The sequence below is a fragment of the Metopolophium dirhodum genome, chromosome 1 (assembly GCF_019925205.1).
Source record: "Metopolophium dirhodum isolate CAU chromosome 1, ASM1992520v1, whole genome shotgun sequence".
Taxonomy (NCBI): Eukaryota; Metazoa; Arthropoda; class Insecta; order Hemiptera; family Aphididae; genus Metopolophium; species Metopolophium dirhodum.
Genome location: NC_083560.1, coordinates 32,846,933 through 32,870,561, shown reverse-complemented (window position 1 = coordinate 32,870,561; position 23,629 = coordinate 32,846,933). Strand labels below are relative to the sequence as shown.

Sequence of the window (23,629 nt, the reverse complement as noted above, 5' to 3'; positions counted from 1 at the left end):
TAATTTTTTTATTTTCTTAACATTTCGGGGGGGGGGGGGGGGGGGGGGGGTATCAAAATAAATTTATATGGTGAACTGTGGAGAGCTTTGTCCCCCCCTTGTATGGCTGTATCTACATTTTATATCTCATCATATGATGAATAGGTAAAATCGAATTACATTTTTAAAACGATTGCAGTTTAGCTATCAAGCGATTTTTTTTTTTTTTTTGAAACATATATTTCAAAGAGTTAAGAACAATGGTTTAAAAAAAAAAAATTGTCATTACTTTGGAAGTTATATTGTTCCGAAGTTTACGATTTTCAGTGTTGGGTAAATTACTTTTGAAAAGTAATAAAATTATGTTACTCGCTACATTAAATATTTTTATTTAAAGTATACTCGCGTTACCCGATATTATTTTTATCACGTTGTGTTACTTTTATATTCAAAAAGTAGGACGTTACAAATAAAGTTACTTTTTTAAAAATGAATTACAAAATCCGTCCATAACGACTAAGGAGTAGTAGGTACACTATTAATTACTGTATAAATTGTATTAGAATCTATTTATTCCTCAATTTCTGGGATCTATAATAGGTAATATTGTTGATTATTATCTAAAACTTTCGAAACCGTAAAAATAAATTGTAATGATCTTTGATTTTGCTCGAATATCCAGCCAGTGGCGGACTGGCAGGGTGAGTAAGTGGCCATACCCACCCAGGCCCTCTAGACATTTGGGTGGTTCCATTATTTTAGACTGAAATTATGTCTATTTTCCTCCAATATTTTAGCCAATGTTGTAGTATTATACATACTATAAAGACGTATTATAAAGACAGAGTAAGGCTAGGATCCAGGGCTTGCAAACATATTTATAACGTTATTAATAGGTAATCAAAAATAATTAAATACCACAAAACAAAACATAACGATTAACAAAATATATTATATATCATTAAACAAAAATTAACGCAAAACGAAATATTTTAAAATCTATTTATTTAAAAGGTCTATTGGTTTCGAAGAAACATTTATTTCATGCAATACTTTAAGAATTGATATAATATATATAATATTTCGTATCGGGGTAATTTACCTTCACGAATTAGTTATTATTTTTTAATTTTCTAGGTATTATAACACTGTTTTAAATAACGATAAACGCAAAACTTTTATAACGTTTTGATTGTAAATAATATAATACATTATTTTTTTTTCCTAGTAATGCTGCTAGGATCACATTTTCGGTTGATACATTGGGATATATCTTTATGAGCTGATACATATCAGCTGTCAATTAAGCCTAATAAAGAATATTTATTTTTTTTTGATATGCATAAATTATTTATATTAACTATTTTATCATTTTATTTATTATTTATTGGCGAAAATGGCTACGGCCAGAAATTTTATGTTTTGGCCTCGAGCATATTATTTGATATTTTTAATAATTTTTCAATTCCACAACGTAATCATTATCGCGAAAACGAAGAATACAATACTACGATACTATTTACAAAAATGTGGGCAAGTGGATGTAGCTCTGCTGTACAGTAGGTGGATATAATGGATGGCGTTAAATTTAAATTCTATGATAAAAGAATTTAATTTATTAAATTCTATAAGAAAAACAATTCTGAGCGAATACGATCAGTCAGCCTATGATATTACTAAGTATATATTTTGATGATTATTGTGAATAAAGTAATTTATATATAACCTATTTACGTGGAACTTTGTTTTCAATTTTCAATCCTTAGCTATAAAAGTTGAGCATTTTATAAATTTTGTCAAAATTCAAACTTTAAATGCTTTTGAAAAAAAAATTGTGCCTATGGATTTTTAATATTTTTCAATTTCTATTGTAACAATATATCAGAAGCTTAGTGTACAATTTTCACGAATTTTTATCCAACAAATAACATTTTAATGATAACTATAGAAAAAAACCAAAAAAATTGAAAACTGACATACAATGTCCGTAAACAGCCCAAAGAGTTAAAATATTTTCAAAATTTTATGGTGTATAGAAAATAAAAATATAAACATTCAGTAAAATTTTCATGTATCTACAGGTATTCGTTTTTGAAAAACAATAAAATAACAAAACCGCTACATGAGAAATCGAGTGAATACCAATATTGTAAAAATATATAAGTAAAAAATATATATAAGTTTCTTGTAGACATTTTTTTTTTGATAAAGGTAGACAAACTTTTAAGTAATCTTATATTACATTTTCAAATCTTAGATTTAAAAAGAAAAATTTTTATGAATTCTCAACTCAAAATAATTTGATAATTTTCGTGATTTTTCCGTATTTGGTCAAAATTTGAACTTTAAATGTTTATAAATAAAAACTGGGACTGAGGATTTTTAATATTTTTCAAATTTCATTGTAACAATATAGCATAGGAGCCTTATATTAAAGTTTTAGATTTCAAGCTTTTTTACCCAACAAATAAAGTTTTATTGACATTCATACAAAAAAAGACTAATAACATTGGAAACAGAAAATGTAGGAACAGTTCAAAACAAATAAAAATATTTTGAAAATTTGATCGCGTATAGAAAATTCAAATATAAATGACCAGTGAAAATTTCATCTATATACGTTCATTTGTTATGGAGTTACACCAAAAACCAAAATCAATTTTGTGGAAAACCGAATCTGCGTAAAAATTCCCGTTTTTTCTTAATTTTTATGTTGTTTATCGCGGCGCTTTTAAAAAATATTGAGAATTTTAAAATTTGACCTCCCGAATGCACCAACTAGATTCACTTTCCCATCATACAAGATACTGTTGAAGAAAATCGAAGCAGTTTTACTGCCCAAAACCGTGATGACAGACAAACAAATAAAAACACTCACATCATTGTAAAATCAATACATTCGTCGTTCCACTCAGAATCTAAAATAAAACAACTGGAACAGTCCGAATGCAGCCACGAAGGCTATAAAAGTTATTTTAGATTCATTTTTGAAATTTATTATGTAACGATACACGTCAATGGATACTATTGGTAGAAGTTCTGGAACACTTAATAATTTATGAATTTTTTAAAACAATATTAATAATTAGTATTAAAACGTACTCACGTCCAGCCCATATTACATTACTCATACAACCGAGTATAAAAAGGTGGGTAAGTGGATGTCGCTCTGCTGTACAGTAGGTTACAAGTGGGTCACTGTAATGGATGGTGTTAAATTTTAATTCAATGATATAATATCATTGTATAAGAAAAACGATTCTGAGCGAAAACGGTCAGTTACCCTATGATATTACCAAGTATATTTGATGATATTATTGTGAATAAAGTAATTTATATATAACCTATTTATGTGGAGCCTTGTTTTAAATTTTCAATCCTTAGCCATAAAAGTTAAACATTTTATACATTTTTAACTACAAAATAATTAATAAATTATAAATTTGATAAATGTTGTCAAAATTTGAACTTTAAATGCTCATAAAAAAAAAATTGTGCCTATGTATTTTTAATATTTTTCAACTGCTATTAGAACGATATCAGGAGCCTTATATTAAATTTTCACGCTTTTTTACTCAACAAATAAATATAAATATCAATTGTATTGATACTTATAGAAAAAAAAAAACTAAAAAAATTGTTACATGAGAAATCGAGTGAATATCAAATGTTGTAAAAATATAAATTTCAGACGCTCATAAACATTTAATTTATGTTTCTTGTAGACATTTTTTTTTTTTGATAAAGGTAGACAAACTTATGAGTAATCTTATATTACATTTTCAAATCTTAGATTTAAAAAGAAAAATTTTAATGAATTATCAACTCAAAATAATTTGTTAATTTTCGTGATTTTTCCGTATTTTGTCAATATCTGAACTTTACATGCTTATAAATAAAAACTGTGACTAAGGATTTTAAATTTTTTTCACCTGCCTTTGAAACAATAACCTAAGAGCCTTCTATTAATTTTTCAAGTTATTTTACTCAACAGATAACATTTTATTGATATTTATAGAAAAAAAAACCAAAAAAAAAAAATTGACAATGTCCGTAAACAGCTCAAAATAAGTAAAAATTCCCGTTTTTCCTTAATTTTTCTTTTGTTTTACACGTCGCTTTTGAAAAAAGTACCAACTAGATTCACTTTCCTATCAGAAAAGTTACTGTTGATGAAAATCCAAGCACTTTTACTGTCCTAAAAGGTGGTGACAGACACAAAAATAAAAAAAATAAAAAAAACACACATCATTGTAAAATCAATACATTCATCGTTCCACTCTTAAAATAGTATTTCAATTAAAAAAATTTTAATTATTTTTTTTTTATTTGTATTAATAAAGATTAAGATTTAAATATTGTAGTTACTTGTTTTTTTATTATGTTGAACTTAGTTTTATAAAAAATATTAATTTTTTTCATTTTACTTGTATAATAAAATTTAAAAATTGTAATACGAAAGTAATTTGTTTTATTTTATTATGTTAAATTTAGTTGAGTATAAACCTACAGAATTTTTTTCATTTTGTTATAAGTTCGTTAAAAAGTTAATTTATTTAAAATAAAAATTGTAACATGAGTTCCTTGTTTGGTAGTTTTAAAACTTATAACTTATAACTTAACAGTCCACCCCTGATCCTGGCGCCTAGTTGTTGTCATAATATGCTTTACATTCATAATTTATTTTAATAACGTGGAAAATAACACGTCATCTATAGAAATCACTTTTGATAAGTTACAATTGAGTTAATTTAAATCAAATATAATGAAATTACTACAGCGTTACTGTAATTTGTAATTTGAGTTACGTTATTACTCTACACTAGTGATTTTACGTTTTTACGTATGCGCACATATGCAGGTAGACAAATATAAATTAAATCACAATTATCGTAGCTATCGTGATTCTCAACATTCTGTGATTGACGATTGTGTATATCCATGCCCGTTCAGAGATATTTTGGGGCCCGGGGCAGAATCATGCAAGGGGCCACTTTTTTATTTAAGTTTTATTTCAGGATATTAAACAATACAATATAGGTAGGTATATATATATAACAAATATTAGACATTTTTCCTTTGTACCTAAAAACTAACTATACAAACAAATATTAATATAATCTTTGTTTAAATATTTTACTATTTATTTATTTTTATATTGTAAAATTGTTGTTAATTTTTCCCCAAACATTATGTATTGAAAAAAAAAGTTTAAAAAATGTCTAGTATTTGGGCTATTATTAAAACATAAATATTTAATTCAACAAACTCAAATGTATGTATTGTTGACTGTTGTGTATTGTTTATTAGGATGTTACTTATAGTATATCGTTTAATACTTTAAAACTTAGGTTATGAATTGTTCATTGTTAAAAATTACCAATATCACATGTCTCATATTGTATAAGGTATAACACTACATAATATATAACTGGTATAACTTTGCACATAAAATATTGGTTTAATACCTACTGTAGTCTGTAATATTATACTTATAACTAATAAGTTATAACTAATAAAGTACTTTGCTCTAAGCATTAAGTTGTTTAGGTATCTTTAAAACATTGAATGATTTAGAGTGACAAGATAAAACTAGAAGAAATTAAAATGTTCTTTTTCTTGTCTCATAATTTTTATGTAGTTTCTTTCAAGGCCTTTTAACTATGGGTCCAGATTTCTCTTCAATTATTATCTACAAAATATTAAATTCATAAATTGATAGGCCATAATATTTTTGTGAACAGTTTTCAACAACTAGTCACTATAACCACTAATGTTGCAAATGTAGCACTTTATATTCTTCGTACAATCTGAACAATTTGAAATTGAAATAGTTTTTTTAGATTTCCCAACTCAATTAGAGTTATGTTGTTTACTTTATGGTCATTGTTTGTCGGTAACAAACAATAACATTTTGAATCGTGAAAGTAACTAGTAGATATTTGTAATTATCACTGAAGGGTCTTTCATGGTTTATACTTGTACTCTGATATAAATTAGTATTTTCTTGAACATTTCCCAACAGTTTTGTTCCTAGCTTATAACCGTTTTTACATGTTAGAGGTATGTAATCATTTTTTTCAATTCTATGTTTCCACCATGATTTTCCATCAATTATTGATTTCATATTACCAGTCATGTTTATATTAGACATTTGTGATGATTTATGTTTATAATCATTACTCTGAAAAACAGTAGTTCCAATCAGTGTCTTATACAAGGGGAGGATATTGGGGTCAGATCCCCTCCCATTGGCTTTGGAGACTGGAGTGGACCCCATAGTGTGTTTGATGTGAATTCTGAATCAATTCAAATTATATTCATTATTACTTATATTGTTAAATATTTTACTACCTAAGTAAAAAGTTTTGAGAGGGTGGGGGACTTTCCAAATTTCCCCTCCCATTTAGCTATGTCGTTTTCTTTTTTGACCCCCTTTTCAGAATTCATGTTTATGCCACTAGTTCCAATAATAACTTATTTTCATAATTCAAAGTTAGTAGGTATGGTATAGAGGAAAAGTGTACAGTACTATACTACACCATATATATGTGTAAGTGCATTAATGTGTATTAATAACAATTAATAAGTAGGTAAGGTAAGTAGGTAATAATTAATAAGTAATAAGTAGGGCCGGATTTCAATGCAAAGTGCATATTTTTTTGGTTGATCTATATATAAGTACATAATTCGTTTCATGTAACGAGGGTTTGAAATCTACAAATTTTATTTTGCATTTTATTGCATTTTTTGACATTTTGAGGACATTTCTAACCAATTCGGGAAAGAAGTCAACCCTAAAATCCCACCACCCTGCTGACACCACAGATCGCCAGTGCGGCTTGGTAAATGTCTTGTAAAGCTGCCACACAATAAAAAAACACATGCAATTAAAATCTGGTGTTCTTAATGAAACACCTTGTAATCCGAATCACTACAAAATCAATAATTATTAATTTTATTATTATTGGACATTGGTCATTGCTTATTACTAGGGCCCGGATTCAATTAATGCACTTAAAACCATACAAATATGCTCTAAAAAAATAGCCAAAAATGCCCTTAAAAATGCATTTTACCACAAAAATGACCTTAAAAATAACATATAATATATATTTTTTTATACAAATTGTAATTTATAAATGAGATATAATTATTATTTGTTAATTTATTATTTTATTAAAAAAAACTGAAAATTTGAAATATTAACTGCTATGATGCTGCTATGATGTAACACGAACTGACTGATTATTTGTTATTTGACCAAATACGGGTGACGCTCCACAGTAATCATAATAAATTAAGATAAGATAAAAATTAAATCGAAAAAAAATTGACAATGTGTATGGAAAAACCCGAAAAACCTTCTTAAATATCAAGAAAATAATTTATCTTTAGATGTTTATTGAACAAATATGCATTAAAAACCAACGAAATGACCCAAAATGCTTAACATTTTTGAAAAAAAAATCGATTATTATGCTATTCAATAAGAATTTCCATATATATTACTGTAAAAAAAACTGCATTTAAATATATTGATTTTCCACAGAGATACTAAGGGTGATAGGGGACTTCTGGGACATATGTATACTACCTACCTACATATTGTATTTTTGTCTTTAAATTTTAAGGCCATGACGTAATGATGTTGAGTTCATGTCTATGAAAACAAAAGCGAACCATTGAAGAACTTACGAACCAACAAAGAAAAGCCCTTAAAGACCTCCCACCAAAAAAAAAAAAAATGGTCTTAAATTGTTTGTAAGCGTATCAATATATATCATTATATTAGGGCATCAGCCTATACTGTTTGGAGACCCCAAACCTCAAACGCTTTTTGCGCCAATGACACTACCAACGACCTGTTCGGGTTTGGCCCAAGTGATGTCGACCATATAAATGTTTTACCCGATCGTCGCCTCCGCCGCCGCTGATGAGACCTCTGTCGTATCCATCGCCGCTGTACCGGTACAGATTCAATCCTTCACGTATTTCAGCGAGCAAGTCCAGCGACGCTCCGCCGGCAGGCAGACGACTCGCAACGTCGGCCGCTGAAGCTGCCTCGGCTTCGACCGCCGCGGCCAGCAGACGTCCAGGTGTCTACTGCGACTGGTTGACGACGTCGAACCTGCACGGCACGGCGGCCGCCCTCACCCGCCTGTACCAGTCGTAAAAGCGAGCGCGGACCCGGAAATCGGACGCCAGCACGATTTTCTTCCGGTCGTCACGGCTCGGAAACTCGTCCATGTATACGCGACGATATACCTATAATATTATAAAAATATAGGAGCAGTACGCATGCTATATTTATATTATATGCCGCGGTTATGGCATTTCCGCTATTTTCGTCGTATAGACATTTGCCGAAACTCTGTCCCTCGTTTCCATGACGAATTATAGCACATATTATGAAATGGCATAATATTTTATTAAGTAATATCACTCAACCAAAAATAACGATCAATTTTAATAAATTATATTTATCAATCATCAATAAAACGCCTTTATAAGTAAAAAAAATAAATTGTCAAGGCAATAAAAAAAAAATATTATGTCTATAGATATTGTATTGAATTAATAAATAGAGAAATATACGTTTTATTGATTTTATAAATCTGATTTATTAAAATGATAATTTTGTTTTCAGTAATTTGATTAAAATGTTTATTGAACGAATAAATTGTTTGTTAAACTGACATAATATTTTATACTATAAATCTTAGAATATTGTCCAAAATTTCGCGTATTTCAACAGCCGGTTCCCGCGACACTGATTATATTTAGTACTAGCTGATCCCGTGCACTTCGTTGCCCGTTAAATGTATCAACTCTATATGACTTAAACTTTGTTCAATTCGTTATTTAATATTCGGTGTATAGTATTCAAAATGTATCTTAACTTTTCCGTTTCCCGGAATAAAAATTCTGATATGCAGCAGTCAGGGCCGGCGTTAGGGGTGGGCAACCAGGGCCTACGCCTAGGGCGCTTGTTGAAAGGGGGGCGCCTCAATGATATAATGTTAAAACTGAAAAAAATATAGGAATATAGTTATACTTATAATATTCTATCCATTCTATTGATTATTATTTATTATGGTTGGTGTATAATAATTTAGTCCATAAATGATAAATGATTGTTAGTGCCGGATCACACTATGCGTTTTTTCGGCTGCCGATAAAACGCAACCGATCGGGAACTCCATAATTTACATTAAACCGCGTTATCAGGGCCAGACTGACCGAATCGGCAGACCGACCGTAATCGCTATTTATTTGGAATTTAGATATTAATAGCATCAGATAGCAACTGACGCGACAAAATGCATTGGACGTTGCGATTAACATTATAGATTATTTCTGTAACATATTATAACAGATAATATCATATTTGGTTATTTAGTTGTGTACAGTGTACGTGTTGTACTAGTATCATACTGCCTTTTGTTATTACTAAGTCCTGTACAATTTTGTTTTACACGTTTACTGTTTCACTGTGTTTCTCTACCTTGACTACGATTACTATTTGTCTCTACCTCAACTACGATTTGGATTTAAAAGGTACATTCAAGTTTATTTATTAGTTTCATCGGTATACCGACATATTATTGCCGTTAAATATAGCAAAACGTAAACATTGTATTATAATTTATACTATCGCTATTCGCTGGTAATACAATATTTACTACGTTTATAATGTTTATATGATGGCGTTAAAATGGTTTTAAAAATGTAAACTGTTTTAAAAGTTAAAACGCTCGCACTACGTTTACATGCATTTTGTACTCCCGTAGTTATTTCCAATGCGCATTTCAAATGTGAATCAACTAAACCGTTTTAGGTAAACCTAATTGGTATTAAACTGAATTAACAATCGTTTACATGCATTTAACTCCGGGAGTTAATTAATTCGAATTGAGTTAAATTATACATTTTTATTGTTAACTTTTCAGTTTTCATATAATATTACAGAATATTTAATTCAAATGGGAAAAAAGCTTTCGGGAGCACAGAATAGAAAACGAAAGGCAGAGGAAATCGCTGCTAAAAAAAAGGAACAAAATAGTATGGAAAAGTTCTTTAAACCTATTGATAACAAACCAATAGAATCTTTTGAAAAATCGAATGAAACTTTTGATTACGAATTAATGGATAGTGGTACCTATAAACAAAAACCTAGTTTAGACATAGAAAAAAATGAAATTCAAACACAATATGATGAACTCAGATTTGACGACGACTTAGATGTTCTAAATGAAAGTACTGTTTGTGATGTCAGTTATTTGGAAAATCCAGCCGAGTGGCTATTAGCAATAAATATGAAACGTAATATTATAGATAGAATAGTAATGATTGGTCCAAAAAAAATATTTGAAAATATATCTTATCCGCTAGATGAGCATAAAAGGCATTTTTCTAATTTTCATGTACATCGTAGTTGTGAAAATGGTGAAAAAATTAAAAGACGATGGTTAATTTATTCAAAAACTTCTGATAAAGTATATTGTTTTTGCTGCAAACTATTCAAGCCAGATAGTGGAACATCGTTAGGACACAGGGGTTGTAATGATTGGAAGCATATAGGGTCTATATTAAGTGATCATGAAAAATCTACACATCATTTTATTGCTACTAGAATATGGATTGAATCTGAAACCCGTCTAAAAAAAAATGCTTGTATAGATGCTCAAAATCAACATAAATATGAACAGGAAAGTCTTCGCTGGACAAAAGTTTTTGATCGGTTAATAAGTATAATTTTGTACCTCGCTCAACACAATATGGCGTTTAGAGGTACATCTGATAAATTATTTCAACCAAATAATGGAAATTTTTTAGGCTTAGTTCAACTTCTTGGTAAGTACGATGATGTAATGGCAGAACATTTACGTCACATATCTAAAAAATCGAATAGAAAACATTACTGCAGTCATGAAATTCAAGATCAATTGATAAACTTAATGGCTAATAATGTTCGTGATACTATTATAGCTAATCTTCATGATGCAAAATATTATTCAATTATTACAGATTGTACACCAGATATAAGTAAATCAGAACAAATGTCATTCACTGTTCGTTTTGTCGAGAAAGTTGGAAATAGCATAATTATAAAAGAACATTTCATTGGTTTTAAAACTGCTACTGATTCTACCGGATTAGGTCTTTCACAGCTATTATGTTGCAAACACTCAAGGATAACAATATTGAATTTACCAACTGCAGAGGACAAGGATATGATAATGGGGCCAACATGAAAGGAAAAAATCAAGGAGTTCAGGCAAGATTATTAAATATAAACCCAAGAGCATTTTATATTCCATGCAGTTGTCACTCTTTGAATTTAGTTGTTGCCGATGCTGCATCGTCTTCTAAAGGATCAATTTCTTTATTTTGATTAATTCAACGGGTATATGTATTATTTTCGGCTTCTGTGAACCGTTGGGAGATTCTTAAAAGGCATATATCAGGATTTACTGTTAAGCAAGTATGTACAACTCGTTGGGAAAGCCGCGTAAGTGCCGTTAAAGCAATGCGTTATGAAACAAATAAAATAGTTAATGCGTTAATAGAAATTTCTGATTCACCAAATGCTGACGCAGGTCTTCGTCATGAAGCTCAATGTTTAGCCGATAACCTATGTGAATTTGAATTTCTTATCTCACTTGTTGTTTGGTACGATTTACTGTTTCAAATCAATGTAGCTAGTAAATCAATGCAAGGAATCATTATGGACATAATCACAGCCACTTCAATTGTTAAAGGTTGTTTAAATTATATTATTTCTTATCGAAATACAGGATATATTTGCGCTGTTTCATCTGCTAAAAAAATTGCTGAAACTTTAAATGTGGAAACAAGTTTCAAACCCAAAAGACATAGACTAACTAAAAGACAATTTCAATATGAAAGCTTAGACAATTATGAACCTACTCCAGAAGAGGAATTTAAAAGAGATTTTTTTCTATCGTCTTATAGATACAAGTATAACATCAATACAGTCACGTTTTGAACAGTTGGAATCTCATAAAAATACATGGGGATTCTTATATAATATTTCTGATTTGCCTGAACATGATACTTTGGTAAAACATTGTATGGATTTACATAATACACTTAAAAATGAAGACCAAAATGATATCAATGGAGTAGATTCATGTGTTGAATTAGAACATATTAAAACTCTATTACCAAAAGATGTATCTTCTCCAAAAGCAGTATTGGAATATATGTTACAATCTAATACATCTGATCTATTCCCAAACACCTGGATATCCTTAAGAATTTTATTAACAATTCCTGTTACTGTTGCTAATATATCTTAGTCCGTAGCATGATGTAAACAACATGATCGCAAAAGTCCAGATTTGATCCAATTCCGCGCAATACGTCACTTGCTTACCCGTATTATCATATTGTCATTAAATTATTAATACTATATACTACTGTACGTCACGTGCTTACCAAATGATCTGACCGTCAAAAAGTTACGATCATACCTTGTTTTTATATCATGTTCCGTGGTGCAGACTGAAGGCATAGAATATTATAGAAGCGACACTCACCCCTCCACTTTAATTGTTTTTATTTCGTGGCGGACTGATTAATGTTGAAGTTTAAAAAAAAAGGTCATTGCAATCTACCTTAGAATAAATAACCATATATAGCATAGTAAATAACTATATAATAATAATGTTATAATAACTATGTACCTATATTATCTTATGATACTACCATACATATTATATAAACATATTTAAAGAAATCCATATTCGGCTAGCTCAATTCTTAAGCCTTTAGAGCTGTCTAATTCTAACGGTAATTATATACCTACTACATAGAACTTTTAGATTTGTATTATATTACGTAACTTTTAATTTTTTTTATGAAATAATGTTATTTGGGTTATTTGTTCTTGATAACAGAATATTAAAACATAGTTTTCTGTGTGGGTATTGCAAGTTGCAACTGTTAGTAAGTGGGTACTTCCACTATTATTAATTTTTATTTTCAAAAAAGTTGTTCAAGTGTTGAACATTATATGTAATTTTACACAATATAATATTATTGTATATTAATTAATATGTATGCAAATGTATTATGCAGGTTAGATTAGGTTAGGTAATTGTACCATTAAATAGTTGGTTCTGAAAAAATATTTTCCTGATTTTAACAGTCGCAGTTTTATATTTCCTGTGAAAAACGTATCCTTAAATTAGATTTCCAGATAATAAGTGTTACTGAAATTGTTAATATCGGAAAAATATCATTCCTAAGTTTGTTTGTTGCTGTTTTATACTTCCCTGATTCTGATAGCCCTATAAATTTATGTTCTTTTAAATTGTTTGTTGTGAAAAATATTTTCCCTATTTTTATTTTCCTGATTTTAATAGTTCCATTGGTTACTATTACCTGTGAAAAACGTATCCTTAAATTATATTCCCAGATAAAAAGTGTTACTTAAATTGTTATTATCTGAAAAATATAATTTCTAGGATTTTTTGTGACTGTTTTAGACTTCACTGATGAACGCACAGTCACGAGTTCATGTTCATATATTTTGGTTAACGATACGTGAGCATCCCCTGTATTTTTTGAAACTAGAATGTGAACGACGTTTATATTATATTTAATGAATTTGAACGATTTCTAAGACATTCAAATGTATTTACTGACCCCGTGCACTTTGTTGCCCAACAATCAATAATAATTATTATAATAGCTTCAAAACCCATGACAAATATTTAAAAACAAAATCACGGTTTTAGCACCTCCCGGGGTTGGATGGGTTGGTCCTCTCCTTTTTTAAATAAGCCTATTTTCTACCCAGAGGTATAATCTATCTATAAATATAATAATAACTGAATCCGTGCACTTCGTTGCCCATAAAAAATGCCAACTCTATATGAATAATGTGTTTCACATATGCCACCATTTATATACGAAAAATGCCATCAGAAATCTCAAAATAATAAATGGTTGCCATGGATATATGGACACACACAAAGCCATACATTAATTTATATATATATATATAGACTAATAAATATTGAATAATTATGTTATATAATACAATTTTTCTAATATTATATTACTATTATATTTATTTGATTAGGAATAATAAAAATAAAATAGTGCAATTCTAGTGTTCCCGGCTCGACATAAAACAACAATAATATTATGATTACCACAATGTTGTATTAGTATTTAAAAATAAAATTGAAAATTAATGAATGTCAACTTGAATGAGTTCCTTTTTTAAGCACAGAATGTGAACAAATTCAATATTATAGTGAACGTTCCGAACAATGATTATTGGTATGTTTTGTGGGATGTATAGTTAAATAGATAACATAAATATTCAATAATCTTATAATATCAAATATGAAATTAATATAAATTTTTTATAAAATTATTTTTAAACATTTTAGTGAGAAATATTCTTCTTCATCATTATTTTCTAAAGCTCTCGCTCTACGTCTTTTAGTGGCTTCAGAAAGAGCACTTTCATAATTGAAATCAAATTCAAATTGAGATGATTCTTTGCCCTTGATATAATCTTCTTTGTCACTATCAACTGTATCACTGTTACCACGTTTATTGTTAGCTGTAGCTACACGTTCTTTATCATCATCAGAAACATTGCTGTCTAAATTGTTCTTTTTAAAATCACCTGTAATATAAGAAAAAAATGAATTATGTAATCATTTATTAAAAATTCATGAATAATAAAACAATTTAATGTTTTATTAAAATGTTATTATTTAATTATAATAAATAATAATAATAGTAGTTAAATAGATGATTGATAATATAAACTATTTGTATATTATTTATCTCCTATTTATCGAATAATTTAAAGAGAGAAAATATTGTCAGGAGTCAGGGGAGGTTAAATCAGGATATATTTGTAAGTACTATATTTTTAACTACTAGTTGGTGACCTATTTGAAATCTAGAAATTTATAGTGAGATTAGAGTTGCCATACGTCTCGGTTTTGAATATAGCATCCAGTTGTTCAGATAACATAATGTTTCGGGACAGCCCATAGACCAGGTATCAAACTTCAGTAATTTATATTACCATTTTGTCATTTTGTCTTTTACTGAACATTTCTAGTAGAAATATTATATTTTTTTGATAAATAATAATGAATATTTTATTGACTGACAAAATCTATTTTAAAATTGATTTTCTGGCTAAGTGGTAACAATTATTATTGAATATTTTCTTTGTTTTCCTACTCCCTCACTACAATTTTTGTAATCAATTATCGTTAATTAACAATTTTGTTGGTTATTCATTTCGATTTGTAACGTTAACTAGTTTTTGCAGTACAAACTTATGTTGTAGAGTGCTGACCAATGACCATTGTGAGTAGTATTCTAGTAATGAAAAAATAATGTGTTAAAAATGGTTGATCGAGGAGGAGTGGTATACATTTGTCATAAATATTATAATATACAAAATGTTTGTCACGGTTTAAGTAAAATAAATTGTGGCAACTCTAAGTAATATAAATCAGTTACTAACCCTTAATCAGTCACTAGTAAGTGACTTAAATTTTCATATAAATAATTGAAATTATATAGTTTTAAAAACAAATCTGAGTAAAGTTGATTCTATCAAAATAAATTGATAGATTTTTTTTTTAAATAGATGTCCACTAACCCTTGTTGTTTTAAAATGTTATCAAAACTACTGACAAATTACATTTTTAATGTGCGAGTATTGTTTAATTTTAAACGTATTTATGAGTTTAGTGGTGCTGTACTGCTGTGTGTTACTTTTAAAATTTAAACCACTTCTCTTAGCAAGTGTATAAAAAATCATACATAGTTATGTTAGAATGTGATGCATGCATAACCAGTCTTCAAAATATATAAAAGTTTAAATAGATTTAAGATTTCATTACCTTTTTTAGACTCATTATTATCATTGTCATCACTGCCTGCTTTATTTTTAGATGCCATTTTCTCTTCGCTTTCTTTTGCAGCTGGAAAAATATTAAAAATAGATGTAAAAAAAATATAATAATTAATTTTAAAAAAGAATGTGATTACTGACAATTAGGACTCGGGTCAATTAAGAAAAAACCCAGATTCAAGCAGACTAATCTTCATTCCTTATTTTTATATAAATTTTTAATCATAAGTATATTAACCATTTATAAGTACATGCACACATTTTAGTACTTTTTTAAGTGTAAAATTGTAATGATTTTACACTCCCTTTCTATTTGAAACAGTTAGCTTATTGTTGAACAAATATATTTTAAATGTACAATTAAATCCAAAGAAATATTAAATATTCAGTTAAGATAGATAGAGAGAGAGAGAGAGAGAGAGAGAGCACTGAGCACGGCCAATTGACAAACTAAAAATTTAATGTTCTGTTATCAATAAGAAATTCTTGTTTATCCTCTATGTAAGTTTTAATTTATATATACACAAAGGTAAGTTATAGTATTCATCCAAAATTATATTTTTTTGTTTTATGGTAAATTATTCTATTTATTTTTGCTTATTAAAATTGGGCAAAATGAAGTATAAATTAATGCTCAGTAAACTATACAATTATTTTTACCAAAGCATTTCATTTTAACAGGACTCTAAACCTGCATGTAATACATAGCAAAAACTGCTTTGCGATGGAAAGAACCGAGAAAGCTTAAGTCATAATTTAGGAATGAAATTTTTACCACATACACAGAAGAACTTAGGCTATGAAATATTGTTTTTATTTTTTTGATATCGGAACTAAGAAAAAAAGTTATTCAAGTTTGAAAAACACAAAAATAATGGATTTTGAAACGATAAGAACTTTTTTTGTATAAGTGATATCAATAAAATTAAAACGTTATTTCACAGAATATGTTCTTAACTATATTATACATTAACTTGAAATCTTAACTATCACTACAGCCTGAGTGTTTCAATCCCGAGCAACACAGTTTTTGCTATGTTGTACATTTGTAAGACGGAGACAACATATAAGCATATAAGGGTGTAGCATCCTCTTAAATCATTTAATAATTACCTTGCATTTCAATTTTAATTGCTTCCATAGCTTTAGCTGCTTCTTCTTTATAATATTGTCGTAACAGCTTTTCTCTAAATTTGTGAAGGATAAATATAATTCATATTCAAATACATTAAATGTTACTCAAAAACTTCAATCCTTAATTAATATCAAATTTTTTAACTAATAATTTTGACATTATTATAAATTGACATTATACCTATACTCTGTTCGCCGAGAGAAAACGCCGCGGCCCGATGAATATCGGTTTGTTCTGCGCATCCTCTCACATCACCCACCCATAGCTGCCGGTGGCAGGAAACGACTGCCGACAGAAGTCGCTAGCAACGGAATCGGACGCCTATTGTCGTCGCGACGACCAGGCATCTTGGAGGGAGAAATAGAACCTTGCCGAGCGAGCAGCGTAGAATCAGTGTGTTTTCTCGGAGAACAGAGTATAGGTAGTATCATATACACTACTGTTACATACAAAACAAATTACTGATTTTGTTTTTGGTAAGGTAATATAAATTATAAATAAAATGTAAATGTTAAATTATACCTTTCAGAATCTTGTGAAGCTAAGACATCTTCTTCCAAAAGTTTTTCATCATCATTATCCATTAGTAAATTATAGTCTATTGGATCCAAGTCAATCTTAAGTTCTGAATCATGATCTGCGATTCTTCTAGACTTTAAATATATTTCCGCTAATTTAGCTCTATCCATAATGTCAGTACCATATTCTGTTAATTTATAAAAAAATTATATTAAATAAATTTAAATAAAAGTTAGGTAAGTGTAAAGAACGGAGGCATTATAAATCAAAGGGTATGCCTGGAAGAATATTGTAATATTAAATCAGACCTAAAAATTATGAATAATGATTACAAACACAAAAATAAAACAAAGTAAACCGTGTTATTAACAATATACCCTTTTAATAATTCTAGATGTTGCCTTTTTTCTTGAGCTGTATTGTCTGGAACAGTTCGATCCATTATTGTAACGTATAATATTGTAATCACCAATAGAAACCAAGACTATAAATTATTCAACAAAATGTACAAATACCAATGTAAAACCATGAATATTGGGTGAGCAGCTTACAAATATTGTTGATCACTGACCCTAGTAGCACACGGAGAAAACAATTTTAAAACTGAGTAGAACTATAGAATATAATGAACAACGCAGTCATCATGATAATATATAATATACTAGATAGTAGTTATCATGAACATGGCGTCTAAACACAGAACCGTGAACCTTCAGCATAGAATATTATGGAAGCGACACTCTCGGGCGGCCAATGTTAATGAGTCTAGAATTGTTCATGTACATTGAAATTGTTCGTAACTTCTTATCTTACCGCCAAGCTTACAACATCATTATTGTTGATAATTGTGCGACAAGTCATCCTTGTTGATAATTGTGCGACAAAAGTATTATAAAATATAAATTATAATATTATTACGTCAATTTTTTTTGTTTTTTATTTTTTAATTTTGTACGATATGAATATATAATGGATGGACGGATCACGGATGGTATATTTTTTAAGATATTTATTTAATAATATTATAAGTAGTTTTTTTCAGATATTAATTTATTAGTGTACCTATAAGTACTTATTATTTAATATATACAATTAATTATCTACCTTCTATAAAGGTATAAAACAAGCTTGTGTTAAAGCTTAGAATATTAATGTTCCATAATGTTCTATGGTTGAAGGTAGAGAATTACAATTTACTTAAATACAAAATATACAAAGTAGCAAAGCTGGGCAAGTCAACCAATTTTTTTAACTAGTTAAAGTTAAGTTATCATAAAATAAAAATAACTAAGCTAAGTTAAAGTTAGTTTTAAAAAGTTACTGAATTTGAGTAACTAAGTTAAGTTACAAATTTTCATGAAAATAATAACTAAGTTAAGTTAAAAGTTAAGTTACTTTTTTTTAAAATACCTTTAACTTACTCAAAAACATTTTTTTTATCTCATCGTAGGAAAATAACTAGTTTTGGTATTAAGTAAAACAAATTAATAACAAATGCACAGACTATATTATTTTATAAATAATTATACAACTGTTTTAGATTATTGTTATAGCTGTACCTTACATACAGATCAAAATTATAATTTAGTATAATTCAGTATAATTTAAATATTAGTATTTATTTATTAAAAACAATTAAATAGTAGTTGAATTTTGAAATATGATTTTTTTCCATTTGTTTCCATTAAAATACAATAGAAATATAGAATAGAATATAGTATAATACAGTACCTATTTAATCATATTCTACTCAAAAAATATAAATTAATCTACTGCTGCTAGTTCTGCTATAAAGCAAACTTGTGAAATTAATAATTATTTTCAGTTTTAAATTTTGTCTAATCTAAATGTTTCTTTTTTGAATTTGAAGGAAAATGTTTAAAACATTGATATAAAAAAGAAAATATTTGCAGTTCACATTAAAATATAAAATATTAAAATGTTACTTCAAAAATATGTTTACAGTCCTAATCTCATCAGGTTATTAAAAGTAGCAATCAAACTATTAAAACTAATAGAAGAGTTCAAAATGACAAAATTACTTAATTAATCCTGGCGGTTCTCAGAAATATCAATGGAAATAATATACAGTTCATAAATCATAATAAGAAAATGTTTGTAAATAACTTTTTACAAATAACTTTAATTTTAACAAAATAACTAAGTTGAGTTACGATTATGTATAAAAAGAAATAACTTAGTTAGGTAATAACTAAGTTATTTTCTACATTTTATTTTTTTTTAGTTAAGTTAAAAGTTATCAAAAAAAGTAACTATTAACTTAACTTTTAACTTTTTATACTAGTTACTGTCCAGTTTTGCAAACTAGATAACGAAATAATATAACAACAAATTTTAACCAGTTAATAACAGTACTTTTTACATTATTTTATTTACAGACCATGTTCTTATGCAAAATTACTAACTACATTAACAAATAAAAAATATATACATAACAATATTTATAAATTACATAAAATTTGCAATTTTCTATTTTTTTCTGCGAGGTATTTGAAATATTTGGTTGGTTCTGGTTAACGTAGTATAAATTCTAAATCTTATAAATAAGTTTAACAAATATTCACAAGGGAATTGTGTACAATGGTGCTAAAGTAGGAAATTGATTTGTAAATATAGTGTCTAATTGATAAACATACTGGTAAAAATTACAATCTGGGGTCATTAACGATGAAAACATAGTTATAGAACATTAACATAGTTAAATAATAATAATAATAATAATAAAAAGGTCAAATATGCATGATTAATGCAGAGCTATACTGTTACGCCTAACTGCAAAGTGCAGACCATAGATGTATAAATGCGTAGGATATTTATATTATAATTATATTTATATGTCTATGTTTTAGATAGTAATGTTTTTAAATAATTAATTAATAATATGTTGTCTGCTGTCTGCACAAAAACATTACTCAATTAACAATAGGTCATAGGCGCCCTTGGCTACAACCATAGAAGAACGAAAATCGAATGCGATTATTCGAAACGTATTATACAACGTCCGAGACACCACGTATAATCGTTATCGTGATCGTTATCGTGATTCGTGGACTCGTAACGATGAGTGATAACTGAAGTTCGAACCATTGTCCATTGCTCCTAATGCTTTGAAATATATTTTAATATAGGTACTTTAACTTAATTTACCTAATGATTACTCTATGTACCATTCAATTTGATCGCTGCAATCCGCAAGACACCAAAGTCCTGGCTACTAAGTAAAAAACGACGTACAAATCATACGGCTTCGATCGCCGGACATGCAATTGTCGCAACCGCTTACGATTCCACCGTATACAGTGAAAATGGGAAAGAAGAGCGTCTGCGTAGTGGTCTTGAGCGACATAGGACGGAGTCCAAGAATGCAGTATCATGCGCAGTCTTTGATCCGCCAATGTTTCGACGCCGACATCGTCGGGTACACGGACAGCCCCGTGCTGGACGACCTGAAAGAAAACGCCACGATTATTGGTGTCCCGAAACCGTTTCCGTTCGACAAATGTGAGTATCCACGTCTAAAATTTAATCGATGTCGTTTGGTGCTCGCCATATACCGGGATAAATATTCCAATTTTCGATAGGTAGTCGATTAGTTATTAACTTCTTTTGCGAATAAATTGATTAAACTTGATCACGTCTATCGTCATTTACCACCTCACCCCTTGCGTGTTCATTGACGAGTAACTTATTTCGGTGTAAGTCACATTTGATTGGCGACGCAACTAATGTTCTGTTTTTATTCCACAGATATTCCAAGGACGATAGCATTCCTCTTCAAAGTTGTATAGCAAACACTGACATTGTTTTGGGCCATAATGAGTAAGTTTTTTATTTGTCTTAACATTTTTTTTTTTTAAATTGTCAACAAAATATCTATGTTATGTACCAATTTTAGAGCTACAACCCATGTATGATTGCCAGGTTAAAACAATCACATTATCTGAAAAACATAATTAACTAGAAAAAATGAATTTAAATGATTTTACTAAGCTATCAGAATCTGAAAAAGTGCAATTAAAACCTGACCGGCCTAGTCTACTTGTGTCCAGTACTAGCTAGACCCCAGATGAAGATTTTTCATTTTCAATTGAGAGCTCTACAAAGTATACACACAATTACCTACATAAATAACTGATTTGTTATAATCAATTGAATGGATCACTATGTTTAAATCTATTTGTTATTCTTAACTTTATCTTGTACTATGGAAGTAATTCTGGGTAATTGTTGAAGAATATTTTGTTATGTGTATGTTTAAATCTCTATTTATTTTAAGAGATAACTTGGTTACCACAATATAATGTACATTTATTGTTTCAGAATACGATGAAAGTGATGTTATCTACACAAAACTCATTTGTGTTATCACCGGGAAAGGCCCATTAAAGTATCACTATCAACATAAGATTTTTAAATTGAAGTGGAAAAAAGTTTCAATTATTACCCCTTGACTTGAAAATAATGTCTATCCACTTATTTTACCTAAAATTACAGGATTATTTAAATAAAATAAATAATTTTTTTTATAATATATTTATTGAATAATTTCAGCGTGTGCTGATCTCGATGTGTGCTTACATGCCTCCTTGAGCGGTTTAGACTTGCCCATGAAAGTGATTGATACGTACGGTGTTGGCTTACCTGTCAGTGCATATGATTTCAAATGGTAATAATTATTTAATAGATACAGAATTCAAGTTTTGCTATAATTAATTTGATAAATTTTTTTAAGATTTAAAGAAACATTTATTTCTTCCAGCTTAAATTAATTGGTTCAACACAATGAAAATGGTCTTGTATTCTCAAATGAAAATCAGCTTTCATTGCACATTATGACATGGTTTAAAGCCTTCCCTTCAGAGATCTGCGAGAAACAAAATAGATTTTGCTAAGAAATTGATAATTTCCGGGCAGTAGATTGGCGTACAAACTGGATAAATAATGCATATCCAATTTTTTCGAACGACACTAATTAGTTTCCATTTATTTTGGCTATTTATATTTAAAATTTTGAATACATTTTGATTCCTTTCTATATTATAATATTGTAGATATAATTAATATTTAATTAATTTAAATTATGCATTCATATTTCATACAATGAATTTGTTACAAAAATGTTATTCCTTCAAAGGCAGCATTTCTGTAATTATAATTTCCAAAATTTGTCTGCGTTTTTAGAATAAAAATAAAAATATAAAATATCACAAATAATTAAATATATTATTTTATGCTCTAAATATTTTTTTAATTCCAAATAAGTAAAAAATTAAATAAAAATATCCAATTCATGATATTATTTAATTGTTTTTGCACAATCTAATGTAATTCTATACATATATAAATAAGATTTAATTATTAATGTTTACTTCATAATATCAGCTAGAATTTGAATACCAAAAATAATTGAATATCTAATATGGTATATCAAAATGTTGTAAAATAAGTTATATAATAATAACTGGCTGATAGTAAATATTTATTGTGTGTTTTGTTAATTATTAATTACATTATGTCTTCAAAATGTTGTATTCCTTAAGTTATATAAACTGTTAATTTTAGTTACTTTCTGTTGTCATATATTGTATTATTTAATTATATGTAAAATATAATTGCACCTTTGGCCCTTATGCCCGCTATATAAAAATGAATAAATAAATATACAAATACTATATATATTCAAATCAAACTTGTTTCATGATACACACATCTATAAGTTTAATATACAATTTTTAAATATATGTGTAATTATACAATATACTTGTATGATATTTTTGGCTTTTACATATTATTTAACTTTTAATGATATCTTATATTAGTTAATATACCTAATGTCTATCAATAAAAATAAATAATACCTAATTAAAATCCAAACTTAGTAATTTAGTAAACAGTAAAGATATACATTTAAGAGGATGTCATTGCAATGTTTGTTTTTTCACAAGCTTAGAATGAAATCACCCATTTAAAAATGATAGTGGATAATATTATTTTGGGTATGACATATTGGTTATATATTTAATAATTATTTGAGTTATTATCTTCGT

At 28.3% G+C, this 23,629-nt stretch overlaps 3 protein-coding genes and 1 pseudogene across 4 annotated transcripts; 3 read left to right on the top strand and 1 right to left on the bottom strand.

The window, feature by feature from the left end:
- The first annotated feature begins 9,965 nt into the window (after nt 1-9,965).
- Nucleotides 9,966-11,237, top strand: LOC132936602 (zinc finger MYM-type protein 5-like). The gene has a single exon (XM_061003360.1). It carries the CDS (start codon nt 9,966-9,968, stop codon nt 11,235-11,237), a length of 1,272 nt encoding a protein of 423 aa, XP_060859343.1.
- Nucleotides 11,238-11,512: 275 nt separating this feature from the next.
- Nucleotides 11,513-11,992, top strand: LOC132936595 (uncharacterized). The gene has a single exon (XM_061003349.1). The coding sequence runs from the start codon at nt 11,513-11,515 to the stop codon at nt 11,990-11,992; it is 480 nt and encodes a 159-aa protein (XP_060859332.1).
- A 2,118-nt stretch (nt 11,993-14,110) lies between these two features.
- On the bottom strand, nt 14,111-18,262 carry LOC132936307 (uncharacterized). Of its 2 annotated transcripts, none has more exons than XM_061003005.1 (6): nt 18,077-18,262; nt 17,939-17,984; nt 17,565-17,748; nt 17,021-17,094; nt 15,897-15,977; nt 14,111-14,653 (listed from the first exon to the last, which is right to left on the bottom strand). In XM_061003005.1, exons 3-6 carry the CDS (start codon nt 17,729-17,731, stop codon nt 14,385-14,387), a joined length of 591 nt encoding a protein of 196 aa, XP_060858988.1. In that variant the 5' UTR covers nt 17,732-17,748; nt 17,939-17,984; nt 18,077-18,262; the 3' UTR covers nt 14,111-14,384. The 2 variants fall into 2 exon arrangements, with proteins under 2 accessions (XP_060858988.1, XP_060858987.1); XM_061003004.1 differs by having other exon boundaries at nt 17,939-18,045; nt 18,113-18,261.
- A 2,417-nt stretch (nt 18,263-20,679) lies between these two features.
- LOC132936281 (chitobiosyldiphosphodolichol beta-mannosyltransferase-like) lies at nt 20,680-22,706 on the top strand (annotated as a pseudogene).
- The last annotated feature ends 923 nt before the right edge of the window (nt 22,707-23,629 follow it).

Bases quoted from the DNA above. Each gene is read 5' to 3' on its own strand.
- LOC132936602 (XM_061003360.1), top strand. From the start codon at position 9,966: ATGGGAAAAAAGCTTTCGGGAGCACAGAATAGAAAACGAAAGGCAGAG.
- LOC132936595 (XM_061003349.1), top strand. From the start codon at position 11,513: ATGCGTTATGAAACAAATAAAATAGTTAATGCGTTAATAGAAATTTCT.
- LOC132936307 (XM_061003005.1), bottom strand. From the start codon at position 17,731: ATGGATAGAGCTAAATTAGCGGAAATATATTTAAAGTCTAGAAGAATC. The intron at 17,095-17,564 runs GTATAATTTAAC...TCACAAATTTAG, and splicing joins GCTTCACAAGATTCTGAAAG to AGAAAAGCTGTTACGACAAT. The intron at 14,654-15,896 runs GTAATGAAATCT...CTTATATTACAG, and splicing joins TAATAATGAGTCTAAAAAAG to GTGATTTTAAAAAGAACAAT.